The sequence below is a fragment of the Haemorhous mexicanus genome, chromosome 18 (assembly GCF_027477595.1).
Source record: "Haemorhous mexicanus isolate bHaeMex1 chromosome 18, bHaeMex1.pri, whole genome shotgun sequence".
In the NCBI taxonomy this organism is placed as follows: Eukaryota; Metazoa; Chordata; class Aves; order Passeriformes; family Fringillidae; genus Haemorhous; species Haemorhous mexicanus.
This window is the reverse complement of record NC_082358.1, coordinates 7,272,499-7,296,919: the sequence shown is the minus strand read 5'-3', so window position 1 is coordinate 7,296,919 and position 24,421 is coordinate 7,272,499. Positions and strand designations below refer to the sequence as shown.

The 24,421-nt window shown below is 48.2% G+C and overlaps 3 protein-coding genes across 10 annotated transcripts in view; 1 reads left to right on the top strand and 2 right to left on the bottom strand.

Annotated features, from left to right (window-relative positions):
• Nucleotides 1-7,007, bottom strand: part of JPH2 (junctophilin 2) — a 31,596-nt gene extending 24,589 nt beyond the window's left edge. Inside the window, exon 1 of the mRNA XM_059862573.1 lies at nucleotides 6,257-7,007. Coding sequence (XP_059718556.1) covers nucleotides 6,257-6,635 — 379 coding nt within the window. The 5' untranslated portion in view covers nucleotides 6,636-7,007. The remainder of the gene's footprint in view (nucleotides 1-6,256) is intronic.
• Nucleotides 7,008-10,294: 3,287 nt separating this feature from the next.
• On the bottom strand, nucleotides 10,295-16,273 carry LOC132335615 (oxidative stress-responsive serine-rich protein 1-like). 7 transcript variants are annotated; one of them, XM_059862354.1, is made up of 4 exons: nucleotides 16,190-16,273; nucleotides 13,750-13,866; nucleotides 11,847-11,960; nucleotides 10,295-11,104 (listed from the first exon to the last, which is right to left on the bottom strand). In XM_059862354.1, the coding sequence occupies exons 2-4, from the start codon at nucleotides 13,827-13,829 to the stop codon at nucleotides 10,417-10,419; spliced, it is 882 nt and encodes a 293-aa protein (XP_059718337.1). In that variant the 5' UTR covers nucleotides 13,830-13,866; nucleotides 16,190-16,273; the 3' UTR covers nucleotides 10,295-10,416. The 7 variants fall into 7 exon arrangements, with proteins under 7 accessions (XP_059718337.1, XP_059718342.1, XP_059718341.1 ...); XM_059862359.1 differs by having other exon boundaries at nucleotides 13,750-13,863; nucleotides 16,190-16,247; XM_059862358.1 differs by lacking the exon at nucleotides 16,190-16,273 and adding an exon at nucleotides 16,027-16,167.
• On the top strand, nucleotides 16,268-21,378 carry LOC132335616 (oxidative stress-responsive serine-rich protein 1-like). 2 transcript variants are annotated; one of them, XM_059862362.1, is made up of 4 exons: nucleotides 16,268-16,345; nucleotides 17,251-17,371; nucleotides 18,999-19,109; nucleotides 19,756-21,378. In XM_059862362.1, the coding sequence occupies exons 2-4, from the start codon at nucleotides 17,295-17,297 to the stop codon at nucleotides 20,429-20,431; spliced, it is 864 nt and encodes a 287-aa protein (XP_059718345.1). In that variant the 5' UTR covers nucleotides 16,268-16,345; nucleotides 17,251-17,294; the 3' UTR covers nucleotides 20,432-21,378. The 2 variants fall into 2 exon arrangements, with proteins under 2 accessions (XP_059718345.1, XP_059718346.1); XM_059862363.1 differs by lacking the exon at nucleotides 16,268-16,345 and adding an exon at nucleotides 16,540-16,632.
• Nucleotides 21,379-24,421: the final 3,043 nt, after the last annotated feature.

Sequence of the window (24,421 nt, the reverse complement as noted above, 5' to 3'; positions counted from 1 at the left end):
AAAGAGACTTAAATTAGCTGCATCAGAGACCCCACAAAAAGAGCTCCTGGGAAGGGCAGGGGGCCAGTGGGGCAGCAGGCAGCCTTCACCCACAGCACCCACCATGCCAGCACAGGGAAGGTCAGAGCATCCCTGAGCCCAGTGGATTGGGATGGGCTGGGATGAGCCTGGGATGAGCCATCTTCCCAGCCTGGCTCTCATCAGTCTATAGATGCAGTTGCCTCAGAAACCAGCAAACCACCCAAAACAAAGGCAGCATTCCACTCTGCTCCTGGCATTACAGGACCTGGAATGGGCCACCCCAGAGCAGCACCCTGTGGAACAGAGGCTGCCAGCAGCTCCCTCAGCCTGGGGCACAGGCAGAGGGTGATGGGGGAGCACAAATGCCTTTGGAAAGGCCACCCTATTCCTTTACTCTCCCAGGTGCTGCTTCGTGTCAGCGAAGGGTCAGCTGTGCTGGGGGTATTTTCACAGACATCTGTCCTAAACCTGGTTTGCAAAAAGCACTGGCCCACCAGAACACACATGATTTTGGGAGAGCAGGCACTCCCACGGTCCTGGGGAGGCTCAGCCAGGGCTGGGCTGAGATGGAAGGGGGTGACCCATCTTCAAGGCATTAATCTCCCCCCTCAGACACTATTACTGAGCCCAGGGATGACCCTGCTCCCCAAGGAGCAAATCCAGTTCCTTCTTTGGCGATCGTGGGAGTGCATATTTTACAGTCTCCCAGGCCACTTCTGCAGCATAATCTCTCCTCCCAAGCTTCAGGTTTCGTTGAAATCCTCTTTGGACCTGCCTGTGGAGTGTTAACTTACAGTGCTGAGGGCCAGGAAAGACAAGAAGTGCCCGAGTGAGCAGCAGCTGCTGCCCTGGGTGAGCTGCCCCCAGCCAGGCCCTACCCACCCTGTGACACAGAGGATTATGGGGTCCCTGTAAACAGCTGGTCTCCCCCACAAAAATGTAGGGGTTCAGGTAGTACGTGGCATGTGCAGACTGCAGCCAGCCATGGGGAGCCATCTGCCAGAGCAAGGGGCCATTTTCCATTTTCTTGGATGAGTCTGAAGCTCTTCTAGGGAAAAATAAGGAAAAACAAGCATGGGTTTGGGCACGAGTCAGGAGTCAAGGACCGTCATTGGAGATCCCAGGCATCTGGGCATGTTCCTCACCATACTCCCAAATCCCTCTCCATACAATGGTGATGAGTCTTCCTAGTGCAAACTGAAGTTATAGAGACCCCACAGTGCCCCCATGTCCCTCCCTGGTGAGGTCAGTGCTCCATCCCAGCCACCCAGCCAGCGAGCAGGGCTGACACATGATCAGGGTGACATCGGAGACCTTCTCCTAGGATGGGAACAACTTCACACGTATCAGGCTGCAGCTGGTAATGCTGCCATGTTAATGCCCTGGAAAAGGAACTCTGGAAAATCTTGCAGGTTAAGGGGGTTCACTCACTCCTCAGGGGTCAGGTCAGAGCAGCTGCTGCATCCAGCAAATCCCCCTCTGTCCCCCTCGACAGCACCAGAGCCAGCTGGGTGGGAAAGCCACATGGCACAATGAGTCTCAGGGAGCAGGGATGGAGTGCCACCCTCATTGCAGGGTTCAGCTCTGCAGGCTGCTCTCTGCTCCCTGATTTCAGCCTGTGCAGCACCAACACTGCCCCTGTGACCAGAGCTGCCAACCCTGCCCTGCCTGGATGAACGCAGGGCACTGACACAGTGCTGCCCACAGCTGCCCAGCCAAGGAGGGGGTGAGCAGGCACTGCCATGTCCCTGTCATGCTGCCATTCCCTGCCCAGCTGAGGCTCTGTGCCAGGGCAGGGCCATAAACCAGCCCTGGAGAGGAGCCAGAGGCTGCAGGGAGCGGCTGGAGGCGCCGGCGGCCGTGCGTCAGGGCACGCAGGGTGTGAGCAGAGCCAAGCCCTGCCTCACCAACACGGCCCAGGGCAGGAACCCCACAGAACATGGGGCTCTGCAAAATCCCTCTGCAGCAGAGCTGCCCATCCCCAGGCCACCACCACACCCCAGATCCAGCACAGCCCGGGCAAGGGGGCACAGCAGCACGCAGAGCTGTCAGCCAGGCTGCCACGGGCTCACACGTGTCAGAGGTTCTGTAAAAATAATTAAAAAGCAATGGATGTGGAACAAATAAATCTCTGTTTAGGACAGGGAGCCCTCTCCCCTGCCTCGCCGCTCTGGTGATTCATCAGGGCAGTGGGACAGAGACACTTCACCTCATCAGGGTGTGATTAGTGGGGGACAGAGCCCCAGTAATCCTTTGTGGGCTGCATTTTTATTTGTCCTAATGACAAAAAACCACTGGCTCCTCTGCAAGCCCCAGGAATACAATTCATCACCTCTGCACAGCCCCAGCCAAAAGCAGGGGATGCTGCCTGGGTAACTTCATAGGATGGAAAGGATTAAATTGTGGGATCAATGGAAATTACATCCCTGCAGCCTTTACCTCCAAACACTCCCAAGGGGTGGGAGAACCCTCAGCCATGCACCATCCCATCCTGCTGCTTCACCCCAGCAGCAGGATGGGATGGTGCATGGCTGCATCCAATGCAAAAACTTCAGCTCCCAGTGCTCTCCAGCCCAGCAGCAACATCCCATCACCAGCAGTGACACACTTCCCCTACCCAGCCTGTCTCAAGGCTCCCATGTAATTAGTGATGAATGTAAATAATACAAACAACCATGTAAATAATGCAAAGAGCTCAAATCACTTCCCTGCCCTACAGTCCCCTGCTGTCACCCAGATACTGCGATGACAGGCAGGGTGGAACTCAGTGTGAGTGGCCAGGGGCATTTGAATGATGCACAGCACCATGTGCAGGACAGGCCAGCAAAAACAGAGTGCTGCCTTTTGGTGCCAGCAGTATTGTCTGGTGGGCTCTGCTGGAAAAGAAAGGCAAAGAAAACCACATAGAGGAGTAAAAAAAATCACTGTATTAATTCATGGGTCACACTCAGCCAGGCAGGAGCTTTGCTACAGAGGCAGCAGATGAAAGTCAGCACCATCGTGGCTCTCCCAGGCCCCTTTCCTCCTTTCCCAGCCACAATCCCATGGATGCTCCTTTTCTCCTGGTCCAGACCCCTTTCCACTGCACTTGCCCTGCCACGGGGAAGAGTTGTGCTGTTCCCTGTCACCCATTTTATCTCCCCAGTAAAGCACTTCTGCATTTCTTTTCCCCTATTCTGTGGTCTTGTGATCACTGACTGGTCTAATTGTTTCCTCGTGGTTAACTGACACCACTGTTTTCCTTAGCACCCTAGAGAACAAATTGCAGTATCAAAAATAAATTGGTTTTAGGCTGCACTGATTGCAAGTGATGTTTTTTTCCCCTCCATACATATAAGCAGTTATTTGTACAGCAAAGACAGGCTTTGGGCTGGACCATGGGTATGCAGCATGATTCAGTGAGCAGTTTTTCTGCAGTAAGACTTGACTCAGGGTTTTGACTCACAGTCAAATGCACTAAAGTATCCAAAAAATGAGGTCTTCCTTACAGCACAGACAACTCACAGGGCAAAGCCAAATAACTACATGTTTACTCATAGCTTATGTTGCAGAACAATGAGCTCCTTCATGCTATGCCTTCCACAAACCCACTCACTGCTTCAGCCAGAGCATTCTGCCCCTCTAAAGGGCTCTGAGCTCTCCCCTGGTGACAGCAACACACAGAGTATATCCAGCTTGGATACACAGAGAGACACATCAGAATGTCACTGTGTCTGCACAGCCACACCAGGAGCTCTGAACCCCTTGGCTGATTTCTATCTCTTTAAAGCCATCAGTCTCCCATAGCTTTCACAAAAATGGGCTTTTGGTAGTGGGGAGAAAAGCAAATAACTCACACAGTGCCTGGGCTAAACTGTACCATGACCCTGGTTCTTATTAGACACCAAAAATCTATATGGGATTTCAGAAAGCTTCACTCCAGATTTGGGCTTTTTTTAAATCTTGGCCAGACACAAGACTCAAACACAAACAACCCTCTATTTTAACTGTATTTTGAAATGTAAATTTTTATGTATGGCTATATATATATATGTATATATAAAAAGTTAAAGTCTATTTTAAAACATCAAAATCAGCTACATTTCCCTGAAATCTGCAAACGGTCCAACCATGACCTAAAGTTTCTGACAACCTGGCAAGGGCTGCACATTCCCAGAGCCCTCTTCCTTGTGTGGCTGGCTTCCAAGGGTCTTGGGAATTGTGTCCCCTACTCGAGGGACAGCAGATATCCAAAGCCTTTCCAGATGTTTATCTTGGCAACCTCAAATTCAAACATTAACTGGTCCCATTAGCAGTCTGGCCACATCTGGATCTTGCAGGTGGTTGCTGTGTGCAGGTGAGGAGACAAAACAGAAAAAGGTCTTGCAGGTCAGTGGGACCATTCCACCCCTGTCCTTCAGATGTGATGCTGGCTGGTGATCCCTGACTGCAGTTTTATCCATGTTGCTGTGCCATCAGAGAAGCTCTTGTGTTGAATGAACAGCTCAGATCAGCCAGGATGTGATGACCCAGCACATGGAGCAGCCACTGGGCACCCCAGCACAACCCTCGTGGGCTGAGCTCAGTGTTTTGGCAGGGCACATCTCCATGGATCAGGGCTGAACTGCCAGCCTCCAGTGGCACCAGGGACCAAGCAGCTGGCACGTTCCTGGGTGAGGGACAACACCCCTGTGCTGACAGAAGCAGGATATTCTATATCCCTCCAGGAGAGAGCATTGGCTCATCTCTCCCACTCTTCTGTCCCATATCTAATCAAACCCCTATGTCAAGTCTTACCACTCAAAATTCTCCCCCAGAACATTAACTGGGATTCCAGTAGCCCTTCGCCCTTAGAAGGATTTGCATTTTAGGAAGCAGCAAGGAAGCAAATTCAAAGGAGACCTTTACATCTCCAGAATGAAATTCCCAATGGCAGCTGCTGCTGACAGTTACCTGATTGCTACTCTTTACTCATCAGAGCACACCTTCCATGTCACCTTCTCCTCTTATGGCCTCATGTGAAGGTTCTGTACACACAACCTGCACCCATTAAACCATTCCATGGCCACAGGAGAGAAGGGGGAAAATATTTAAGGAGCTGGAGGGATGTGTCAGTTTGTGTCTGTACCTACAACATCCAAGGGCACAAGGAAAATGGGTCAACTTCAAGACTGTATTCTCAATGTTAAAGTTAGCCACAAACAAATACAACTCATTGAGAAATATTTATGAAAAACATAGACCTGAAAGCCAGTCTTGAATTAGTCCATTTTTCTAATATCTATAAATGTGATGCTTTTCATTCTGAGGATTTATATTAATTTTGCTTTATAAACAAACACCAATGCCTGTCCTAGATAAATATAGATGCAATTTTGATCCATATTTTGAAGGGTATTTCTTTCAAATCACCCTCTCTATTTAGCTATCCTAAATGTGGCAGCCCGGAACATTACAGTGCTGAAGAGCTACTAAATTACTTGCATAGAAATTCTTGCAATGTTTCTAACCCCAGAATTGCCACTAATGCAAGAACACAATTAGACTGAGCATTTACAGAGCTCAACAAATATCTGACTACATGGTGCAGTTGTATAGTAGCGGAGGTTGAAACCTTTCAAATAACCAAAGGGATTTATTTTGGGGAATATGTGTGGCTACATATTCTAAACAGTTTAGACAGACTCAATCAAAACTCTTTGGCAAAGCAGATGTGCAGGCAGCCCATCAGAGGCACGCAGGCAGTGTTGATGCACAGGGAAGGCGTGCTGGGATGCTGTGGGTGGCTCATATCCGACACGAGAACATTGACAACTCGCTGCCTGGTGAGCGAGCGCACGGCTCGCTGCCGGGCTGCACCAGCTGGGGATTTCTGCGTTGGTTCAGCCAGAAGCTGCAATAACCAGTCCCTGTGGAACCAGGAGTCAAAGACTACACACAATCAAGTTGGTTGGTGTTAAGTGCCAAAACAGACACTTAAGGGCAGCTTGGGGCAATGTTCCTGCTGCTCCTCCCTCATGTCCGCGCATTCTGTGCCCAGCTGGGAAAATCGGGGCACGCACACACGGATGAGATGGCTGCAGCCCCAGCTCTCCTTGACTGAAGCACCCCAATGGCTCATTGTAGAATACTGTGCCTATCTAGTGGGAACAGGACCAGGTCAGCCCTTCAGCCGAGACAACATGCAACCTCTGTTGTCACAGGCTGGGTGTGACACTGTTCATCCCCCTCCCATTCCCTCTGGAGCCGCCCTTACCTCCGTCAGCGTAGGTCTCGGTGCCGTAGCCATCCTGCAGGCCATTGTTCCATGTACCCTCGTACTTGGCTCCGCTGCTCATGCTCTGCCTGGCACCGTACCGTCCCTTAAAGCCATGGGTCCACTCGCCTCTGTAAACCCACCGTCCTTTGGTCTCGATTCCCAGCCCGTGCCTCTTGCCTTGGGACCAGTAGCCTTCGTAGGTGTTGCCACTGGGCCACGTGTATATGCCCACCACCTCGAAGCCGTAGTTCCAGGAGCCCGAGTACTCGCCCTGGCCCTTGGGGCCGGTGCAGATGCCGTGCCCGTGGGCTTTGCCCCCCTCCCAGCCCCCGCAATAGGCGCCTCCATCATCGAAATCAAACCTGCCGCCGCTCATGGTGCCCTCCGGTGCCCCTCAGCCGGGCAGCGTTCCCAGGGGCAGCGCTCCGGGGCTCCCGCATCCCCGGAGGGAACGGGCTGGGCGCCGAGAGCGGCCGCTCCTGCCTCGCCTGGCCCGGCCGAGGGGCTGGGGCACGGGAGGAGAGAGAAATTGGACGAGAGGGAGGGGAGAAGGGCGGGCCGAGCTCCAGCCCCCCCGTAGGGGCAGCCGCTCCGCGCCGGTACCTGCCCCGCGGGCACGGGCATGGGCCGCCCGGGGAGCCGCCCCGCGGCAGAGGGAGGGATGGGGGTCTCGATCCCCGCGGCGGAGAAGGGATGGGGGTCCCGATCCCCGCGGCAGAGATGGGATGGGGTCCCGAGCCCGCCGCTCTCCCCCGCCCGGCCGCCGCCGCCCGCCCCGTCCCGTCCCGCTCTCCTCCCCCGCCGGGAGAAAGGTCAGCGCTGCCCTAACAAGGCCATCGGATCCCAGGAGCTGCTCCCAAAAATAACCCCCCTGGAGCCCGGCCCCCGCCTCGGGGCCCTTTTTTGAAGGAGGGGAGAGACACATCCCACCCCCCCCCGCCGTCCCCCGCCCCGGGCAGGGATCCAGGCGTAGAAGAGGCTGGGAAAGTAAATGTCTGCTTAAAATAGAGCCTGGGAAGGGGCCGCCGCTCCCCCGGGCCGGCAGCCGCTGTCCCGCTCCGCCCGAGCCCCGCGGGATGCGGGGACGGAGCGCCCGGGGCCGGGTCACTCACACCGTGTGTAACTGGGCAGAGGTGGAACAGGCAGGGAGAGCACAGCCGGCACCCGAGTGCAGCGAACAGCTCACTCAGCCCCTCTGCTACCTCCGAAAGTGACCTTCCAGAGCTCCTTCAGGGCAATGAAAGAAGTTCAGCAGTAGTCATTTACCCCTCTTTCCCAAACAACAAACTTCCCAAATTTCCTTCGTTTTAACAGCCAGCAGATGAATTCAGTCTGTGTGTGGAAAAGATGGTAGACAGTTGCAGACACGCGGAGTAATGACAGGACACCTGGTGTGTAATAATGTCATCAAATACAGATGGCAGAGGACAAGGACTGAAAGACAGCTAACAGGCTAAGCCAAGCCCAGCACACCCATCCCACTCCTAAAAAGACACTGTCCCAGAAAGACCTCGGAGAAATTACCCTTTCTTACTGACCACCACGCTGAGAAGCTGCAGGAGCTGTGGGGTGTTATCAGCCCTTCCAGGGGAGATCCCAAAACCCCAACAAACTCTGGGGCAAAGGTGCCACAGACAGTGCTGGCTTCAGACTTAGTTTTTCAACTTTCAACCTCCACATTGTCATTTCTAGGAAGAAAAGGTACAGAGGAAGCACACAATATGTAACTGCAAGAGAAGCTCTGTGTATGGACAGCACATAAACACAGAACACCTGTAGGCACAGGTGAGAAGGACCAAGTTAGAAAGTTAATTACGAAGGGCTTCACTTTTATTCAGCCACAGGAAGGAATGAGCTCTTTGGTAACGGACTCCAACATGACTCAAAAGTGCCACTTGGCAGAACCAGCCCTCTAAAGCCTTCTTTAAAAAAAGGTCAGATTTTGAAATTGGCTCAAGTTAAATTTTTTTGTTGTTTTAAACGAAGTTTTTAGACTGCTTAGGCAAGTTTTCAAGATTCTGGCTGCATGATTTAAGGCCATAAATTCACATTTTCTCAAAGCAAAACCAGAAGGTTTTACTTTATGGTTTCTGTGAAGACGAAAACATCTGAAACCAACTTGTGGTAACAGAAGAGAAAGCGTTAAGGCAGCAGTTGCAGCAACTCTTGGTCTTCTATTCCACGGTGTTCCAGCACTTACAAGCCCAAAGATGTCGTAACTGTCCCAAGAGGATGCCAAGTTCAGGACTATGTAATTATTTACTTAGCAACTTTTCCTAATTGCACAGCACAGTTGTGAACTGATTGCACACTTTGTTTAAACATTAATAACTTATGCAGATTTTGGCATTTAAAGAGCTTTTGCTGACCACCAACAAACCCACACAAATTTCAGAAAGCACTGACAGTCTGTGTGCACAAAGGCACCACATAGAAATAAGAGGCACCAAAGAAATAAGAGCTGCTCTTATTTCTTCGTTTTGGCAGAAAAATTCCCATTTTCCCTGAAGACTGAGCCTGCTGTAGCAGCCAGCCCCAGCCTGGGGCTGACCTCTAGTGGCACTGCCTGTCCCTTCTCAGTCAGCACCAGCTCATATTTTTCTACTATTTTTACATCTCCTGGATTTCAATCCACTTTAACACAGTACTGAGCAGTGGACAGTGCAATCCTAAACCCTGCAGTACAGGTCTGTGGTCACTAATGAATGAAGTGCTAAAAGCAGTGCACTCTTGAAAGGCACTTTCAGCCCCACGACAGTGCTGTGGTTGGAATTTGCATTTGAGAACAGTTAAGAATAATTATTTGAGAAATAAAGTCATTCTGCACTTTGTAGCCCAGTTTGGTAGACAACAGTCTCCAAAAAATTGCCTTGACTTCAGAACACAGGTGGCAGAAATGCAGCTATTGCAGAGCACAGAAAGAGATGTGGGACACAGGTACGTTCTGCATGGTGCAGGTGACACTTCAGAACTGGCAAAACAGGTCAACTTACATGGCCACTTGTTCTGAGACACCAGGTGCTGCCACAGAAATTGCAAAAAACCCCCAAGAGAAACACCAAATGATTTTGCACGAAAATGTTTGTCTCCATTCCTTCTCCACATCTTACACCTCAGAAAGTTGAGGTACCACAAATAGTAAAGACAAACCAAACACAACTTTTCTCATCCTCAACAAATTATATTATTTGGTGGGATGCTCCTTTGCTAGACAGTCATAAAAGAGACACTGCTGACACACACTATGCATGAAGAGCTGCTTGTTTCTGAAACAGTAAATGCCAAGAGAACGCAAAGCTGGACAGGGCAGCTAAAGTGATGATGGTTTAGCAAGACTGGAGTGGAGACAGTGCTCGAGATTCCCCTAAAACTCACAACTGTTCAGTCCAGTCTATGGGTTTTAATGCCTGAAGGAAGGGTAATACTTGGTCCTACAGAGTAGGCTAAAAAAGAAGCTAAAAAACCCCCAAAACTGACATACAGTATATGAATTAAGACCACTGAAATGAGCAAATTCTGGTTTGGTCACCATAACAAATACACTGAGCAGGGCCCTTGCCCTCACTTTTCCTTTGGTTAACCACAGCAGCAACTTCCCTGAAGAATGCAGGGTGTTTGTCTTGCACACAAGTCTCTAAGGCATGTTGGAAATTGAGTGAAAGGTTTGCTTTGCACTTTTCCAGTCATAGTACCTAGGCGAGAGTAGGAGATGGTCACACTCCTTTTATGAAATAAAATCAGAGGCACAAGCATCCAAAACCACAAGCCTGAGTCTTACAACCTGAGGTCAAAGTGATTTCAAAAGAGCTGAATGACACCAGGTGTCTCACAAGAAGAGCTCTAATCACCAAGCAATCTAGGGATACCTCTCCAACAAAGCAAAAAGAGGATTTTGGAAACCAAGTAGAATTAAGTGCTGGGTCTCTTAAGTATGGCTAGGTACGCTCTAAATTCATTTACCACATTAACTATTCCAAGCTTAAATGATAATGCTGAAACTAAACTGTTTGTCCAGCTTAAATAATCAACATCAGCTAAGATGCAAAGAAGTGTTTTTATTGCAAGCACAGTGAGCAGGGAGTGGGCTGCATATTCACATGATGTGCCTGAGGGCAGATTTCAACCAGCCACCCTTCTGGTTTTAGTGCTTGTTGCTGTCAGGTGTACATCATTTCTGCCATGTGAGACATTTTCTTTGGAATATACAAGTAATACTCCATGTACCCTGAAAGATCTTCAATTGTCACATCATCCACAAAGGCCCTGGCTTGCTCAGAGCAAGAGCGTGGAGAACTTGAGGGAGTTCTTGAAGGCAAAGGCTGGGAGTGATCCTCACAAACCGTTCTATCAGGGGCCAGCGGGAGGGTGTTCTGCAAGCCAGAGAATTTGTACACTTCCATATCTTGCCACAGTTTGCACTGACAGGCTTTATCTGCACATGCACACGGCTCACTCGTGGTCAGCTTGCACACAGACTGGAAGTCAGAAAGCTCTGTAGTCTTTAGGCTTGTTTTGGATGCTGGAGAAGCTGCAGCTGGAGAGTCCTCCTGTGTGTTCTCTGATGTCAACCGTGCAACAGAAACTCCCAAAGGCTCATCAGCTCCCTTGTGGCGACCGTCTGGAGTGACGCTGCAGTGTTCATGTGCACAAGCTTCCTTTGGGACTGGCACCCCAAACCCACTGCTGTCCTCCTGGGCATCAGCCTGGCTCTTCTGCACCAGCTGGCTGCATGTGGAATGTGGTTTTGTGCTGCAATGGATAAACTTTGGAGGATGAAGAATTGGAGACTTGGAACGCCTGCGACGCTGGGTTCTCACAACTCCTCTCGAGGGCTTCTTCACAGACCTGCCAGGGAAAGACACAAAGGGAATGAAGATTCACCAAAATACTTATTGCTGGGTTCTAAGTAACACTGGGCAAAATCTCTCCTGCATTTATATTGCATGCACGAGCTTTAGGTTTGGACTATTTGCTCAGGGTAGTCTGCTGTCTTGGAATTTGACTCAGTTCTAGACAAGCAGTTGTATACAATATAAAAGGAACACCATGGAAATGCATCTCAGAAAGTGGGCTTTAAAGGTCAGAAAATGGGTACAGCATAAAGTGAGACATGACAAAAGAATTGCTACAAGAAGGACAAAGCACAAGAAAAGAGCACAAAACTAATGAATCAAGGGCAAAGGATGATTCTGTTTCAGATGAGCGTGAAGTTCTGCAGAGATACTCTAGAAACCAATTCTTTAATCTAGTTTCCAAGGCACAATGACAGCTTCTGCAGTGTCAAACAATGATTGAAAGCGATGCATTCATGATTGTCTGATTCAAAACCAGCAGCTCACATTTCCATTGAGAAATATCTACAACGTTTAGCCACCTATAGGCGACCAGCATTTCCTTTCACTTCACATAACTGTAAAGAACAGCAGTCATATATGAGGAGAAAAAGCTGCTGTATTTTACACAGTTCTCTGGCAAAGACAATTCAGGTCTCTTGTTTAGTGGGGCACCAACTAGAAACTGTCTACTTAATATTCCTTTTCAATGCAGTATCATTGGAAACAGTGTGATAAATCCAAGCTTCTCTTACCCATGCCAGGTTTCCTTAGAAGCACACACATTCTTAGGTTTGGCTTCATCTGCTACTGTTCTAACTACTGCTCTGGGACTTGTCCCATCACCCACAGAGAGAGAAGTGGTACATCTGTGAGAGACAGAATGAAGAGTTAACAGCCTACACTGGTTAGCGTTATGATCATGAAAATAAACCCTTGTCCATCTTCTTTCCCAGAAAATACTGCTCCAAATCATTTAGAATACATCTTCCAAGACCTGCCCACAAAGACCAAATCAGAAGGATGAGTGTTGACACACTCCTGTCTCCAAGGTTTGTGTAACAGACCCTTTGACCGAGAGATGCCGTTCACAGCTCCGCTGCAGAGCCACCCCACGTGTCAGTGACAAACACACACAATGGCCAAATTTCAGCTTCCCAGGAGAGGGGAAGGCAGAAACACCACCACTGAAGAAACACGTCTCTTTTTCCAGAGACAAATAAGCCATTCTTTCCTAAAAATAAATGTTCTTTGGACATAAATAGACTTTGTTTAGCTGAAGAACACTTAAGTCTCTGTCTAACACAGCCTGTCAACATAAGCTAAAACTCTTCATACTCCTGCAAGTTGAATCATTTGAGCCACAGAGTTGTGTCAGACCTTCAGCTTCTATTCAAGGCAGAGGCCCTAGCAGATTTACAACATTTTCTGGTGCTATGAATTCATTCCACACTCCCATTTTGAAGGACTTGCAATAACCTGAGAACAATTCTTTCAAGTTGTGACTTCACATAATACGCTGGACGGCCCAAGAAAATTATTTTCCAAATCCTATGCTAAATCAGTTTGTAAACAGGACAGATTCCCTGAAAAGTGAAAATGACTCCCCACACAGTGATCTAGGATGGGGTTAAGAGAATCCAAACTATTAGTCAAACTAATTTCCATTTAAAGGACAATGAATACAGAACACAAGATCAAAAGGCACCAGTAAAAACTCTGAAGTCATCAAATATGCCCAGAGGATGGTACTAGAGATACTGAAGAAATGAGAGGTAATTCATTACTAATGTGTTTAATTGCTTAAACAAAAGATAACTTTAGAAGCCCATCTATTCACAATCTCAGCTCTGTGGTAATTCTAGTTACAATGTTGATGCTGCCTTACCTGCCCTTTCATTTCAGTGACAGTGTAATTGCATCACTGATAACAGCTTATGGGATCCCAGATTCTACAGGTAATATACAACGGTGCACATTTGTCAGCAGAAAAAAACATTATATGGAAGCCTTCCTTTATTTAATTTCAGGTAAAAATTATCATTATCAACAGAAGACACGTGGTGCTTGTGATCTGCCACCTGGGACAGTGAAGGTGTATCAGATCTCCACAAACCAGGACAACACAAAAAGCATTCTTTCCCATTTAGTGATTCTGGTTATTAATAGAAATTTTGTGACAGCAATGAAAATAGTTTGTGTGGGAATCATGCACTGAATTTATCGCTCTCCCTTACTGACATGGAAAGAAAGTTTCTCTCCTGGGAAAAGATGTGATGCTGATCTCATGACAGGCCTTCAGAACCATGGTAATATGCTAACTCCAACAGCAGAGTTCTAGTCCTATGGAGTCTAGTACTGGTAACCTCTGGCAGCCAGATTCATGCCAAAATTCATTTCAAGCACACTGTCAGCTGATCATGATTGTGAGTTTTCTTTCAAACCTGCTGCAAGCTGACAGCAATCAAACAATTTACAATTCCTTAACAAGTGCAGTCTGCAGGTAGTGAATTTATTTCAGTCTGTTTAACTACAATGGAAGCTTTCTGTGCCTAACCTTTTGCAATTACCTCATTCCCTCAAATTTCACAGCAAGGGTGTTCCCTTTGAGTCCATTTGTAAGATGTTATGTCTGTCCCTTCCTGTGTTGTTACTCACCCAGCTGTGTCAACCCTCAGCTTTTTGAATGCTGTCTGCAGGCTTTCCTCTTCTCCATCCTTGGCTTCTGATTTCATCATTGGGATGGCCAGGAGGTGATGGAATTACCATGTACTGCTACAATCAGAAAAAAGACACATGAAAAAAAGGGCCAAATCCTTGTTAAAAACATTAGTTGCCCAGCAGCACCATAATACGTGAAAATAAACTCAAAATAGCACACTGAGCACACAAAGCTGAGGTCATTCTAGTAGAACATTTTTGAAAGCTGACTCAGAACAAGCTTTATGATACCCAAGAATGAAATGAACAGTCTCTTGTACAACTGTAGGTGAATTAACAATTCAAAGTCAAATACAGTGTCAACAGCATCTTGCACAGACATTACAGCCCAGCCAGACTATTCCATTTGTCTTACAGTGCTACCAGAATAATTGTAGAAGAGGTGGAAGTGAGATGGAACAACAATATTAGAAACAGTCAACCTTCTACAACTCTTCTTTCCAAATCTGGGACTCAGTGTTACACATACACTTAAAAAAAAAAAAAAACCAAACCAAGAGATTTTTCTTAAAACAAGATAAAGTTTGCCAAACAAAACTTTTTGACCTTATGTCTAGGTCCCAGCAACAGAACATGGTATTATGGTTACAAACAGTTGTTAAAACTTACCAGGATCAGCTTGTGAACAAGTACAAATGCAAACAAATATAAAAAGCAATTTGAAAGCCTTGCTATAAATTTAAAAATAAAAAAAAAAAAAAAAAAAGGGGCTGGTTTGTTTGTTTGTTTTTTAATCTACCCTGGCCATCATTTAGTCTAGCTACAAAGGACCTCAAATCTTTATAGATTTGATGCTCTTTGGGTTTGCTGGAGGTCAGGCCCCAGTGGTGTACCCCAGGGTCAGGGCTGTCCAGTCCTGTTTAACATTTTCATTAATGACCTGGGTGATGTGGCAGGGCACCCTCACCACGTCTGCTGATGCCACCAAACTGGGATGAATGGCTGAAACACCAGTGGGACCTCAACAGGAACCTCATGAACTTCAGCAAAGGGAAGTGCAAAGCCCTGCACAAGGTTTTTTGTAGCAAGGAAAAGAACTCTCTCTTCAGTGAGAGCTTCTTTATCAGAAGCTCTGCAGCTCAGTTACTCATGCAGAGGGATGGGGAAAATCTCTGTTCCCTCTCACTGCTGTTGGAGGTGGCAGCTCTCCCTCCCCACTGCTGCTCTGGCTGCTCGCTGTGCTGTGATTTCACCTGGATTGCACACAGCTATTATGACACACACAGAAGGATAATGTAGCATAACAATTTCAGGGCACGTGGTGTCCAATGAGTCAGACAGGGAGTAAACAGGAGAGGAAGAAGCTTAAACACTGACAACATGATGCTCATCTGAGCAAGCTACTATTTCATATTTTCTCTTAGCCAAATATTAGTGCTATGGTGAAACAGATGGTCTCCACTTCACTTTTATTCCTTGGCCCCCAAGTCATCCTCAGGTGATTTTTTGAAATTAAAAAAAAAAAATCAGGCTATATAACTTTGGGGTTTTTTAACAGCAAACTCCTGTATTACATAGCCTTGGCAGGAAGATGAAAGTAAAAAGTTTTAAAATCACTGTACATTACTCAAAATACAGCACCAGTTTTTAGACTAAATATTTTATCGTGCTGCCCTTCATAACCAACACTGCAAACTCTCAAAACAATACGGAATTTATTTAAATAAAAGTCTCACTAAGTGACAACAAAGTATAAGCATAAGCACTTTAGATGCATGAGCCAACAAGCACACACATTAAAAATAAATCAATTACTGTGAAAACCAGTCAAAGTTTACCGTGTCAAAAAACACACTGAAACTTACTGTTTTTACCTCCCAGGGAAACACGCACCTTTCCTTTTCCATTTTATTTTCGGCTATTTCCCAGTACCAGTGCACCACAGCCCCAGCCGAGCGCAGGGCGGTGGGACACGGCCCGGGCACCTCCATCCCCCGCGGGCTAACGACGGGCACGGGAAGAGACGGTCACAGCCCGGCCCAGGGGGCAGCACACGGGCCGCGGGACAGGAACTTGTATATATTTAATTTTTATTTTCTATTTTTTCATTCTGTATTTTTAACCGCTCGGAGCTCCCTCCCCAGCCATTCCCGCCCGCAGCCCGGGGAGCCCCAGCAGCCCCCGCCAATACCCCGCGGCCCAGCTCCGGGTCTGGGCCGTGACTCAGCACGGCCCCGCGCCCGGCGGGGCTCCCCCAGTGCCCGCCGCCCTCACCAGGGGACCGGCGGCGGGAACCGCGCGGGAAGGTCTCGCCGCGGGGACTCGACGGCGCTCACCGGCCCCCGGGGGGAGCAAGGGGGACCCGCGCAGGGGACTGGGATGAGGACGCGGAAGGGATAAGGACGAGGACAGCTGCAGGGACGGGAGCGGCACTCACCGCGCTCCGCGGGCCGGACCCGCCGCCTCCCGCCGTCCCCCGGAACCGCCGCCGCTCGCGCACGCGCACCCGGCGGGGCGGGCGGGGCCGGGCGCGCCCCCGTGGGCGGTGACGTCACGTCCTGTTGTGCTGCGCGCCCCGGGCAGGCGGCGGTGGGTGAGTGGCGGCCCCGGGCCGGCCCTGCGCGGCCCCGGCACCCGGGGAGCGGAGGGGCCGCGGGGGCGGAGCGGAGGGGCTGCCGCGGGTCTTCCCGGCGGGTGGCGAGGGAAGGCCCCGGGGCAGGTGGCGGAGCGGGGCCGGCGCTGGGCGGCCGCGGCTTTGGAGCCTCCGGCGGGCACGGGCAGCGCGGGCCTGGCTCGGGCCTGGCGCCGGTCCCGGCCCCGCGGCCGTGCCAGCGGGGCTGTCACGCCGGGCAGTGCCCGGCCGCCCCCGCGCTGCTGGCGGTGAGAAAAGGCTCGGGAGGGATCTCAGCAGGGTGTGAAATGCCTGAAGGGTGGGCACAGAGGGGAGAGCCAGGCTTTGCTCGGTGCTGCCTGAGGACCGGACCGGGGCCATGAGCGCACAGTGAAACGCTGTCTGAGCGAAAGGGAACGCTTTTCTCTGTGGGTGGCTGAGCACACGCTGTCTAGGGAGGCTCTGGAGTCTTCTTGGGGTTATTCAAAGGCTACCTGGACATGGTCCTGGGAAACCAGTGTGGGGTGCCCTGCCTGAGCAAGAGACTGGGACTTCCAGGGATCCCTGACATCCTACACCATCCTGTGACTCTTGAAACCTTTCTGAAGCTTTGCTGCAGGTGCCATGCTCACAGCTCAAAGTTACACAGGTTGCCAGGATCTGTATTCACTCATTGATAAAAAGACACTTTGATATTTTTGACATAGGCTGTGCTTGTTCTGAAAAACTCAGACCTGGGAGTTCACAGTGAAGAGGCCAGGGTAGGTCTGGTCAAAAGGCAGTGACAGTGCTCAGAGAAGAATGAGCACCCATCATGGTGTCAGTCAGTTTTGTACAGAGCATCTGTGTTCAGACCTCAGTATCAAATCCCAATGTCTGTGTTTCAGTTTATTCTATATGGCACGGTTGGTTACCCACTGAGAGCACATCAATGGACTTGGAAGCTAAAGATGAAGAGGAGGAGAGTCTACAAACAGCATTCAAAAAGCTGAGAGTGGATGCAGCAGGGTAAGTGAGCAACAAAAAAGGCAATGTAATTTGTCAGGTTTTTATTACATATTTGTATTTTTTTTCTATTGTTTTACATTTTAAAAAGAAAAAGTAATTTGCTGAAAGGTCCTTTGCTCTCTCTGAACTGCATCACTTCAGATGAAATACAGTCATTATAACTGTCTAATATGTAAAGCAGTACTTTATTACTGAGGAATTTTGACTAATTTCCAACTGAAATCACTCAGTGACTGCATGGAAACATGAAAAGACTCACCTAAAGCAGTGAACCCACTTTTAACTGTCGTAGCTGTAGTCACCTGGTGTGACACAGAATTTGTTTGTCTGTCCCTGTAAACACTGGTGTCTGCAGCCACATTATAAGCCTTTATTTAGTGCACAAAATTTTGCTTGGAAGGCGTCTGGACAGCAGCACCAACACCTCAGAGTGTGCTGGGGAGCCCAGTCTCACTGGGAAGGGCCAGGCTGAATATGGGCTCTGAGCATTTCTGATTTCAGAAGATTTTGTGGAGTCTGCCAACATTTTTGCTATAAGAATTTACTCAGTAAGATACTGGATGTGCTGATAAAATGTAGTGTAAGATCTGATAAAATTATGCAGTCTAACACTCTGAGAAAGTTCACTTGAAATCTTTTGGGAATTTACAAACACAGGAGGAAGTTTTGTGTTGACAGTGTTAACTTGTGAATTCATCCCCACAGCCATTAACACTGTGAATTCAGGACTTCCTCTGCATGTGGAAATACATTTTGCTTTGCTGCTCTTTCCCTCTACTTTAGGATGTCTTCTGAGCAATGTGGGGAAAAAATAGCTGTTCTCTATCAAGGAACTATGGTTATTAATCATAACACTTTTGATGTAGTACCACTGGCAGACTGTGTGGGCTTCTGGTTGATTCCTCATGACATCTTAGGCATAAAAAGATCTTGTTTTGCAGGCATGTGTTGTGAACAGCTGAAATCTTATGACTAATCCATTAAGATCAACTTTGGGCAGAGTATTTGGGCTCTTTGCTAGAATTTCAGCCTCATTTCTTACAATTTCCTGTGTTCCAAATCACACCTGCAGTCATCATAACTATAAATACAGATTCATGTGCTGAGGCATTTATGTTTGTCATCTAGACCAGGGTCAGATGCTTTTTTCATTCCATGCTTATCTCAGAAATTTAATGAGAACTAAATAAATCAGTAATTGGTCCTTGCCTGTTGTACCTCCTCCACTTCTCCACCGACTCCCCCTCAGCCTGCTGCTCCAGGTGCTTGGCTTTGCATTTCAGAGGAGTAGGAGGCTGTCTTTAATGACTGTTGTCTGACAAGAATGTTTGGAACCTGAGTTTACATTCCTTTAATTCGTCATTTTAGTGCAAATAGGGCATGACATCAACCTCTGGGCATTTTGGCTGCCTTTCATTGCATCTCGCCTATCTTTAGCCACTTGACCAGGCCAGTATAGTAAGAGGGGTTGGGTAAATCTCTCTAAGGCTCTGTTTCTACCCACTGACTCCAGAGGGAGCAAATTTGATGGACTTAGCTAAGCATCCAAAGCACAGAGGCTGGATGTGGGCCTCTGGAGATGAGTGTTCAGGCATTTCTGTGATGTGGCATTTCCCTTTTTACCCAGATGTATTGCAGCTCTGTCTGTGGGCGACGGGACCATTCTCAGAACAATGACAAGAGCAGCCATGGATGGAGCCAAGCAGCAGCCTGTCAGCTCCAAGGAAGCGTGGCATGGGTAAAACATGACACATTGAACAGTTGCAGGCTGCTTTTACTGCCACTTGTTGTTAATTAGTTGCTTCAAAATATCTTTCCTTTCTGTCACAAAATGTTTCCATAACTGATAGGTTGTCCTTTGATTTCATCAAAGTCTTTAAAAACAATATTGCATCTTCTCTTAGAGAAGGGTTCTCAAAACTTTATTTTCTGTTGATATCATCAGTAGTACTTTTCTGCAAGTCTTGAATCCTTGCATCCCCCTCTCACCTGACTCTTGGGTTCTTTTATTGCTTTTGAAGTACCTGGATGTTCAGTGTGACTCTGCCAGCAGCTCAGCTGAACCAGGTTCTGCACTACAGTTCAATTTGGGATGACAGAGTATAATTTCCTTAAGGCAGAAGACTTGGGGGGAAGCACCTTGAGTAAGAAGACCTGGGGGGAACCACCTTGAATAAGGGTTCCTTGTATGTATCTTTCCTTTGGGGGAACCCAATTTCTTCAGAGTCCTCCACGGTTTGTGTCAGAGATTGTAAGTGTCCAGTCATCTGGTATTTCTGAGCACAAAAATGATCTTGTGAAATGTTTTTAATCACATTTAGAGCTTACTGAGCTGCAGTGTAGGTCCTGGAGTTACCCACTTGCTCACCTGTTGAACCCTGCAGGTGTGTGAGAAAGGCTTCCCGAGGAGCGGCAAGGGTCCCGCGGCGCCGGCGCTCCAAGTCTCCAGTCCTGCACCCTCCCAAGTTCACCTATTGCAACATGAAAGCCAACAGCCAGCTGAAACACAAACCCCAGGCAGACACTTTGAAGGGTGTCATCAGCTCAGATGTTTTTGTCCCAGCAGAACATGGTACGAAGGACGGGCAGGATTCTCACCTTGAGGCCAGTAACGACAGAACTGAACCGTTGGAAGCTTTCACCGCCGAAGAGCCTTTGCAGCAGCTGGGGGAGAATTGCCCTGCTCTCTCCTCATCCTTTGAGAACAGCTTGCAAACCTCAGATTTCCAGTCCTTATCCATGCTCAGCAACGGCAGGCAGTGCCCTTGTACGGACAGGAAGTGCCAGTGCAAGCAGTGGCGCACCATGGAGGTGTACTCCTTCTCCGGCCTGCGGAGCGTCCTGTCCGAGTGTGAGAAGGCTGTCCTGGGAGTCCATGCCCACTCCCTCCAGAACAGATCTCCCTCGGGGACAGCCTCAGCAAGCTCTCCCAGGTCTTGTTCTGAGCAAGCTCGAGCCTTTGTGGATGATGTGACTATTGAAGATCTTTCGGGATACATGGAGTACTACTTGTATATTCCCAAGAAAATGTCTCACATGGCGGAGATGATGTATACTTGACTGTAAGCAATAGAGAATCCTGAAGCAGAGTTTGATACAATGGTTGGGCTAATTGCCTTGTCAGTGCCATGTTTTCACTGTTGTGTGTTTGATTAAATGTTTCTTTGCCTCATACAGTTTAGTTTTCTAATAAAATGAAAAATTAAATATAGTTTCTGAGCTTAGTTCTAAAAAGAATGCACTAAAGTCTCTGAATACCTTAACAAAAGCACTCTAAATCAAATGAGCTGTTTGGTTTTTGGTTTGTGCTGTGGATATTGAAGCTCTGTATGCTGTTTTCACTATGTTTTGGAAAAAACCAAACAAAACCAAAAAAACTTCTATTTTTTTTTCTGATATTTTGATGTGTTTGGAATGTTCATTCTTAATGTATCTCCGTACTTAGAGAAAAGTTTCACAGCTACAGCTCCATCCTCTTTATCTTGCTCTAGGGAGAAGGATGAGAAGGCATTCAGCATTTTGGATAGGATGAATCTCCTTTCCTTGAACACTGGCTGGCTCCTTTTTTAGTTGGATCAAGTTGTGAATGCTTCTTCCTTACAGTTTTTTTGGGAGGTCCAGAACGTGCAGGTGTGTACTTGGACCCTTCCTTAATCTTACTCGCTCACTCTTAAGCAGTTCTATTTTTCTGCAGATAAGTGAAGCTCTTAGAAGTAAAAATATATTTTGTTATTTGTGCTTTACAGATGGAATAATTTAGGGGGGAGTGGAGCAGGCTACCAGGTTTTTTGGGCTGTGCAGTCTCAGAAGTGAAGAGGGTGGAACCATCTATACAGGATGTTTCTGAGCACATCTGCTACACAAAGTGGTGTGGAAATGGGGTGAACAAGATGCGTGTATCATCCTGGCTTTGTGCTGTAGAGCTATGACATTCCTGCTGGTTGAAAATACTGCAATAAAAAATTCTGTTGCCGAGACTTGCATTAATAAATGTTTGTCAAAACCCAGCAACTTAAAGTCTGGATATTTTGGCACATATTCCTCTTCCCTCAAGACCTTTTTAGATAAAAAAGCCTAACAAAACTCTGCTTTCATTGTCAGCTGTACATGCTCAACAACCATGTCTGAGTAAAGTACTGTAATTTTTACTTACATGCTGAAAAATGAGTGGTCAGCAAGCCAAGGAGTCACAAGCAGTTGTGTAAAAATAGATGAAGAGCAGATGTGGACAGTTGGCCTTGTATTCTGTGCTGGAGAAGGCTCGGACATTTTAGATGATAATCACTGTAGATTTTCTTCTCACCATCCCAAAAATTTACAAGTCCAGGAAGCTGAGATTTTAAATCCAAATAAATCAAAAAACAAAAGAATACAACTCATTTTGCTCTTAGGTTTCATGCATATATTTAGCATGAAGTATTTGCTCTTACTCAAATTAAATGGAACTGATTTCTACATTTTCTCGTGTCACCTCCCTCTTCCAGGTCTATCCTGCAATACCCACACACACTTCAGGTTTTCTCCACTTCCCCTTCTTTCTCTCTACAGAAAATCTGGTATCATGTACTTTGCTTGTAAACATAAATATTTAGTACCAGCTATCTTTGCTGCTGCTATTTTTCGGAGAGTGTTTCTGCTTCAGCAAAGGGTATCTGCTCCTATTTTTATTCATGTTTTGGTTCTGTGCCCTCTTTAACACCATGGGAATTGTTGCTAGACGGAGGGTTGTTTCCCTGCCTCTTGGTGAGCACTGATCCAGAGTCCATGTGTGTGAAGCTGAGGCACAGCTCTTCCACCTGCACAGAAATGGTTATTTAAGCCTGGTATTTGTTGTCCCCACTCCTTTCTGCATCTGGAGCCTAATGAAGGGGCACAGCAAGGCCCTTCTGTAGAAATGTTGAGTGGCAGCCTGGTCAAGGTCACCTTGGGGCAGTTTCTGCTGTGCTGCTCTTGAATAAAGTGTGCAGAACCCCGGGAAGTGTCTGGACTGGTGTTACATAAACCCTGTACGGATGGACAGCGTTGGAGGGCACGTTTTCAGCTGTGGAGCAGGACAATGTGCCACAGACCTGTGTGTCCTGGGAGAGAGGAGGAATTGGGGAAATCATGGAGGTTAAACTAGTCCAAGATACACCCTGAAACTGAGGGATGAGAAATGAATTTAGGTTGCCAGAACACCAGGTGGGAGGGAAAAACCTGAGAGCAGGTTCTGAGGGCACACTTCCATAGTGTCCTGTGGAGGACTGGAGGAACTGCTAGTGAAGGAGGAAGGAAAAGGGGAAAACAGACAATAACTCAGTCATTTTCTTTCCTTCCTGAACCCCTGTTTTTGCTAGTGTTTAGGCACATCTAGTGCTGCCTGTGGCAGAGCAAGGGCAGATACTTTGGTTCTTGACTGCAATTGTAAGGTTTGCAGCAAATGTACTGGAATGTTGCTGGTGACATTTGCACAGCACAGACCAACGCCTGGGGATGAAAGGTGGGCCCTAAGAGAGGCCCACACGTACTGTTTCCATCAAACCCTTCTCAGTTCAGCTCATCCATATCACTCTGATAACGCAGTGACTTATTTTTGCTACCTGCCTGAAACCTCAGAATTTATTGGAAAACTGCATCTTCTCTGGGAATGCCTGCACAGCACCTTTAGCTTGATTGATGAGTAGAGATGCCCTGGTACAAACAGTGCTGAATGCAGCCCTATTGCTCCCAGCTGCTGCTGTACCTGCCCCAACAAGCCTGGGGGATCTTTTCTGTGTGTGGATGCTCTAGGATCTGTTCCCAGTCAATCTACAGAATATGTCTGAAATATTCTGAGAAAGCACCAGTGGACTTGCAGTGCTCCCAGGACTTTCCTCTTACCAGATTCCAGCTCTCTACTTCCTATCTCAGCAGACCCAGCCTGGGTGTTTTCCAGCAGCACAAGTCCTGGTCCCTCTGGTTTCAGGACTAGTTAAACGGAAGCAGGAAGCAGAAGGGCACCCTGCATCAATGACATTCCTTTCTTGCTTTACAGAAGCCAAATCAAATCCAAGCTGAGCTTTACATTGGCAGACACTGAATCAGACCACTGGGAAAAAAAAAAAAATCAATGGAGCCGTTTCTGGAGCCTGTTTTCCACCCTCTCCTTCTAAAACAGGGAGGGTTCTTCTGTGCCTGCAAAGTCCCGTGACTGACTCCATCCTCCTGTTCTCTCATCTCTGTAATCTTTGCATCAGCTCTGGGATAAGACCCTCGCCTGGATTCAGTATTCCCAAACTGCCAGCAGCACAACCCTGCTCCCGTGGCACCTTCTGCCAGGGCTGTGCACAGATCCCATGGGGCAGCCCCACGCCGACCCCTCTGCCAGTCAGGGAGGCTCTGTTGAATGCTGGGGATGATCTCAAGGTCACACAAGGTCAGGACACCCCCGAAGGGGGCTGGCACCCCTCGTGCCCATCAAGCCTTGCTCGGTTTAGCAAGCAAAACCCAGCTAAATAAATAGGCCCCTACAGAGGCTCCGTGTACCTGCAGGACCCCGAGGGATGCAGCAAACCCTGTCAGGTTTTACTCCCCACGGCGCAGCACTAATTCATCACGAGCTGTACCACTAGATGGGGCCTTCTGGACAGCGATCCAGGGAGAGCAGCTGCTGCCTGGCCAAGCTGCTCCCGGCCTTCTCTGCACCCACCGCGACCCCTTCAGTGCAAGGAGCCCCCAAAAACGCCTGCAGCGAGGGGAGGCTGTGGAGCAGACGGCAGGGTGGTGCTACATGGAGTGCCAGCTCTTCAAAGCTCAGTTTTCCCTCGTTTTTGCAACCCCAAAGCAGAGGCAAGCAAGAGCCTGTTCCTGTGTGACCCTGAGGCCAGTTCAGGGACTTGGGAGAGAGGCTGTTATTGGGGGCTGTTGTCTATGGGGGGGAGAGGACAGGGTGGAGCCAGGGCAGAGGACAGCACTTCCCAGCCTCTCCTCTCTCATCACCTTCCTGCACATCCTGAGGAGCAGAACATCACATCAAACAAATAATTCATTTTCATGCCCCAGTCCCTAGAAAACTGGTCCTTGCACTATACT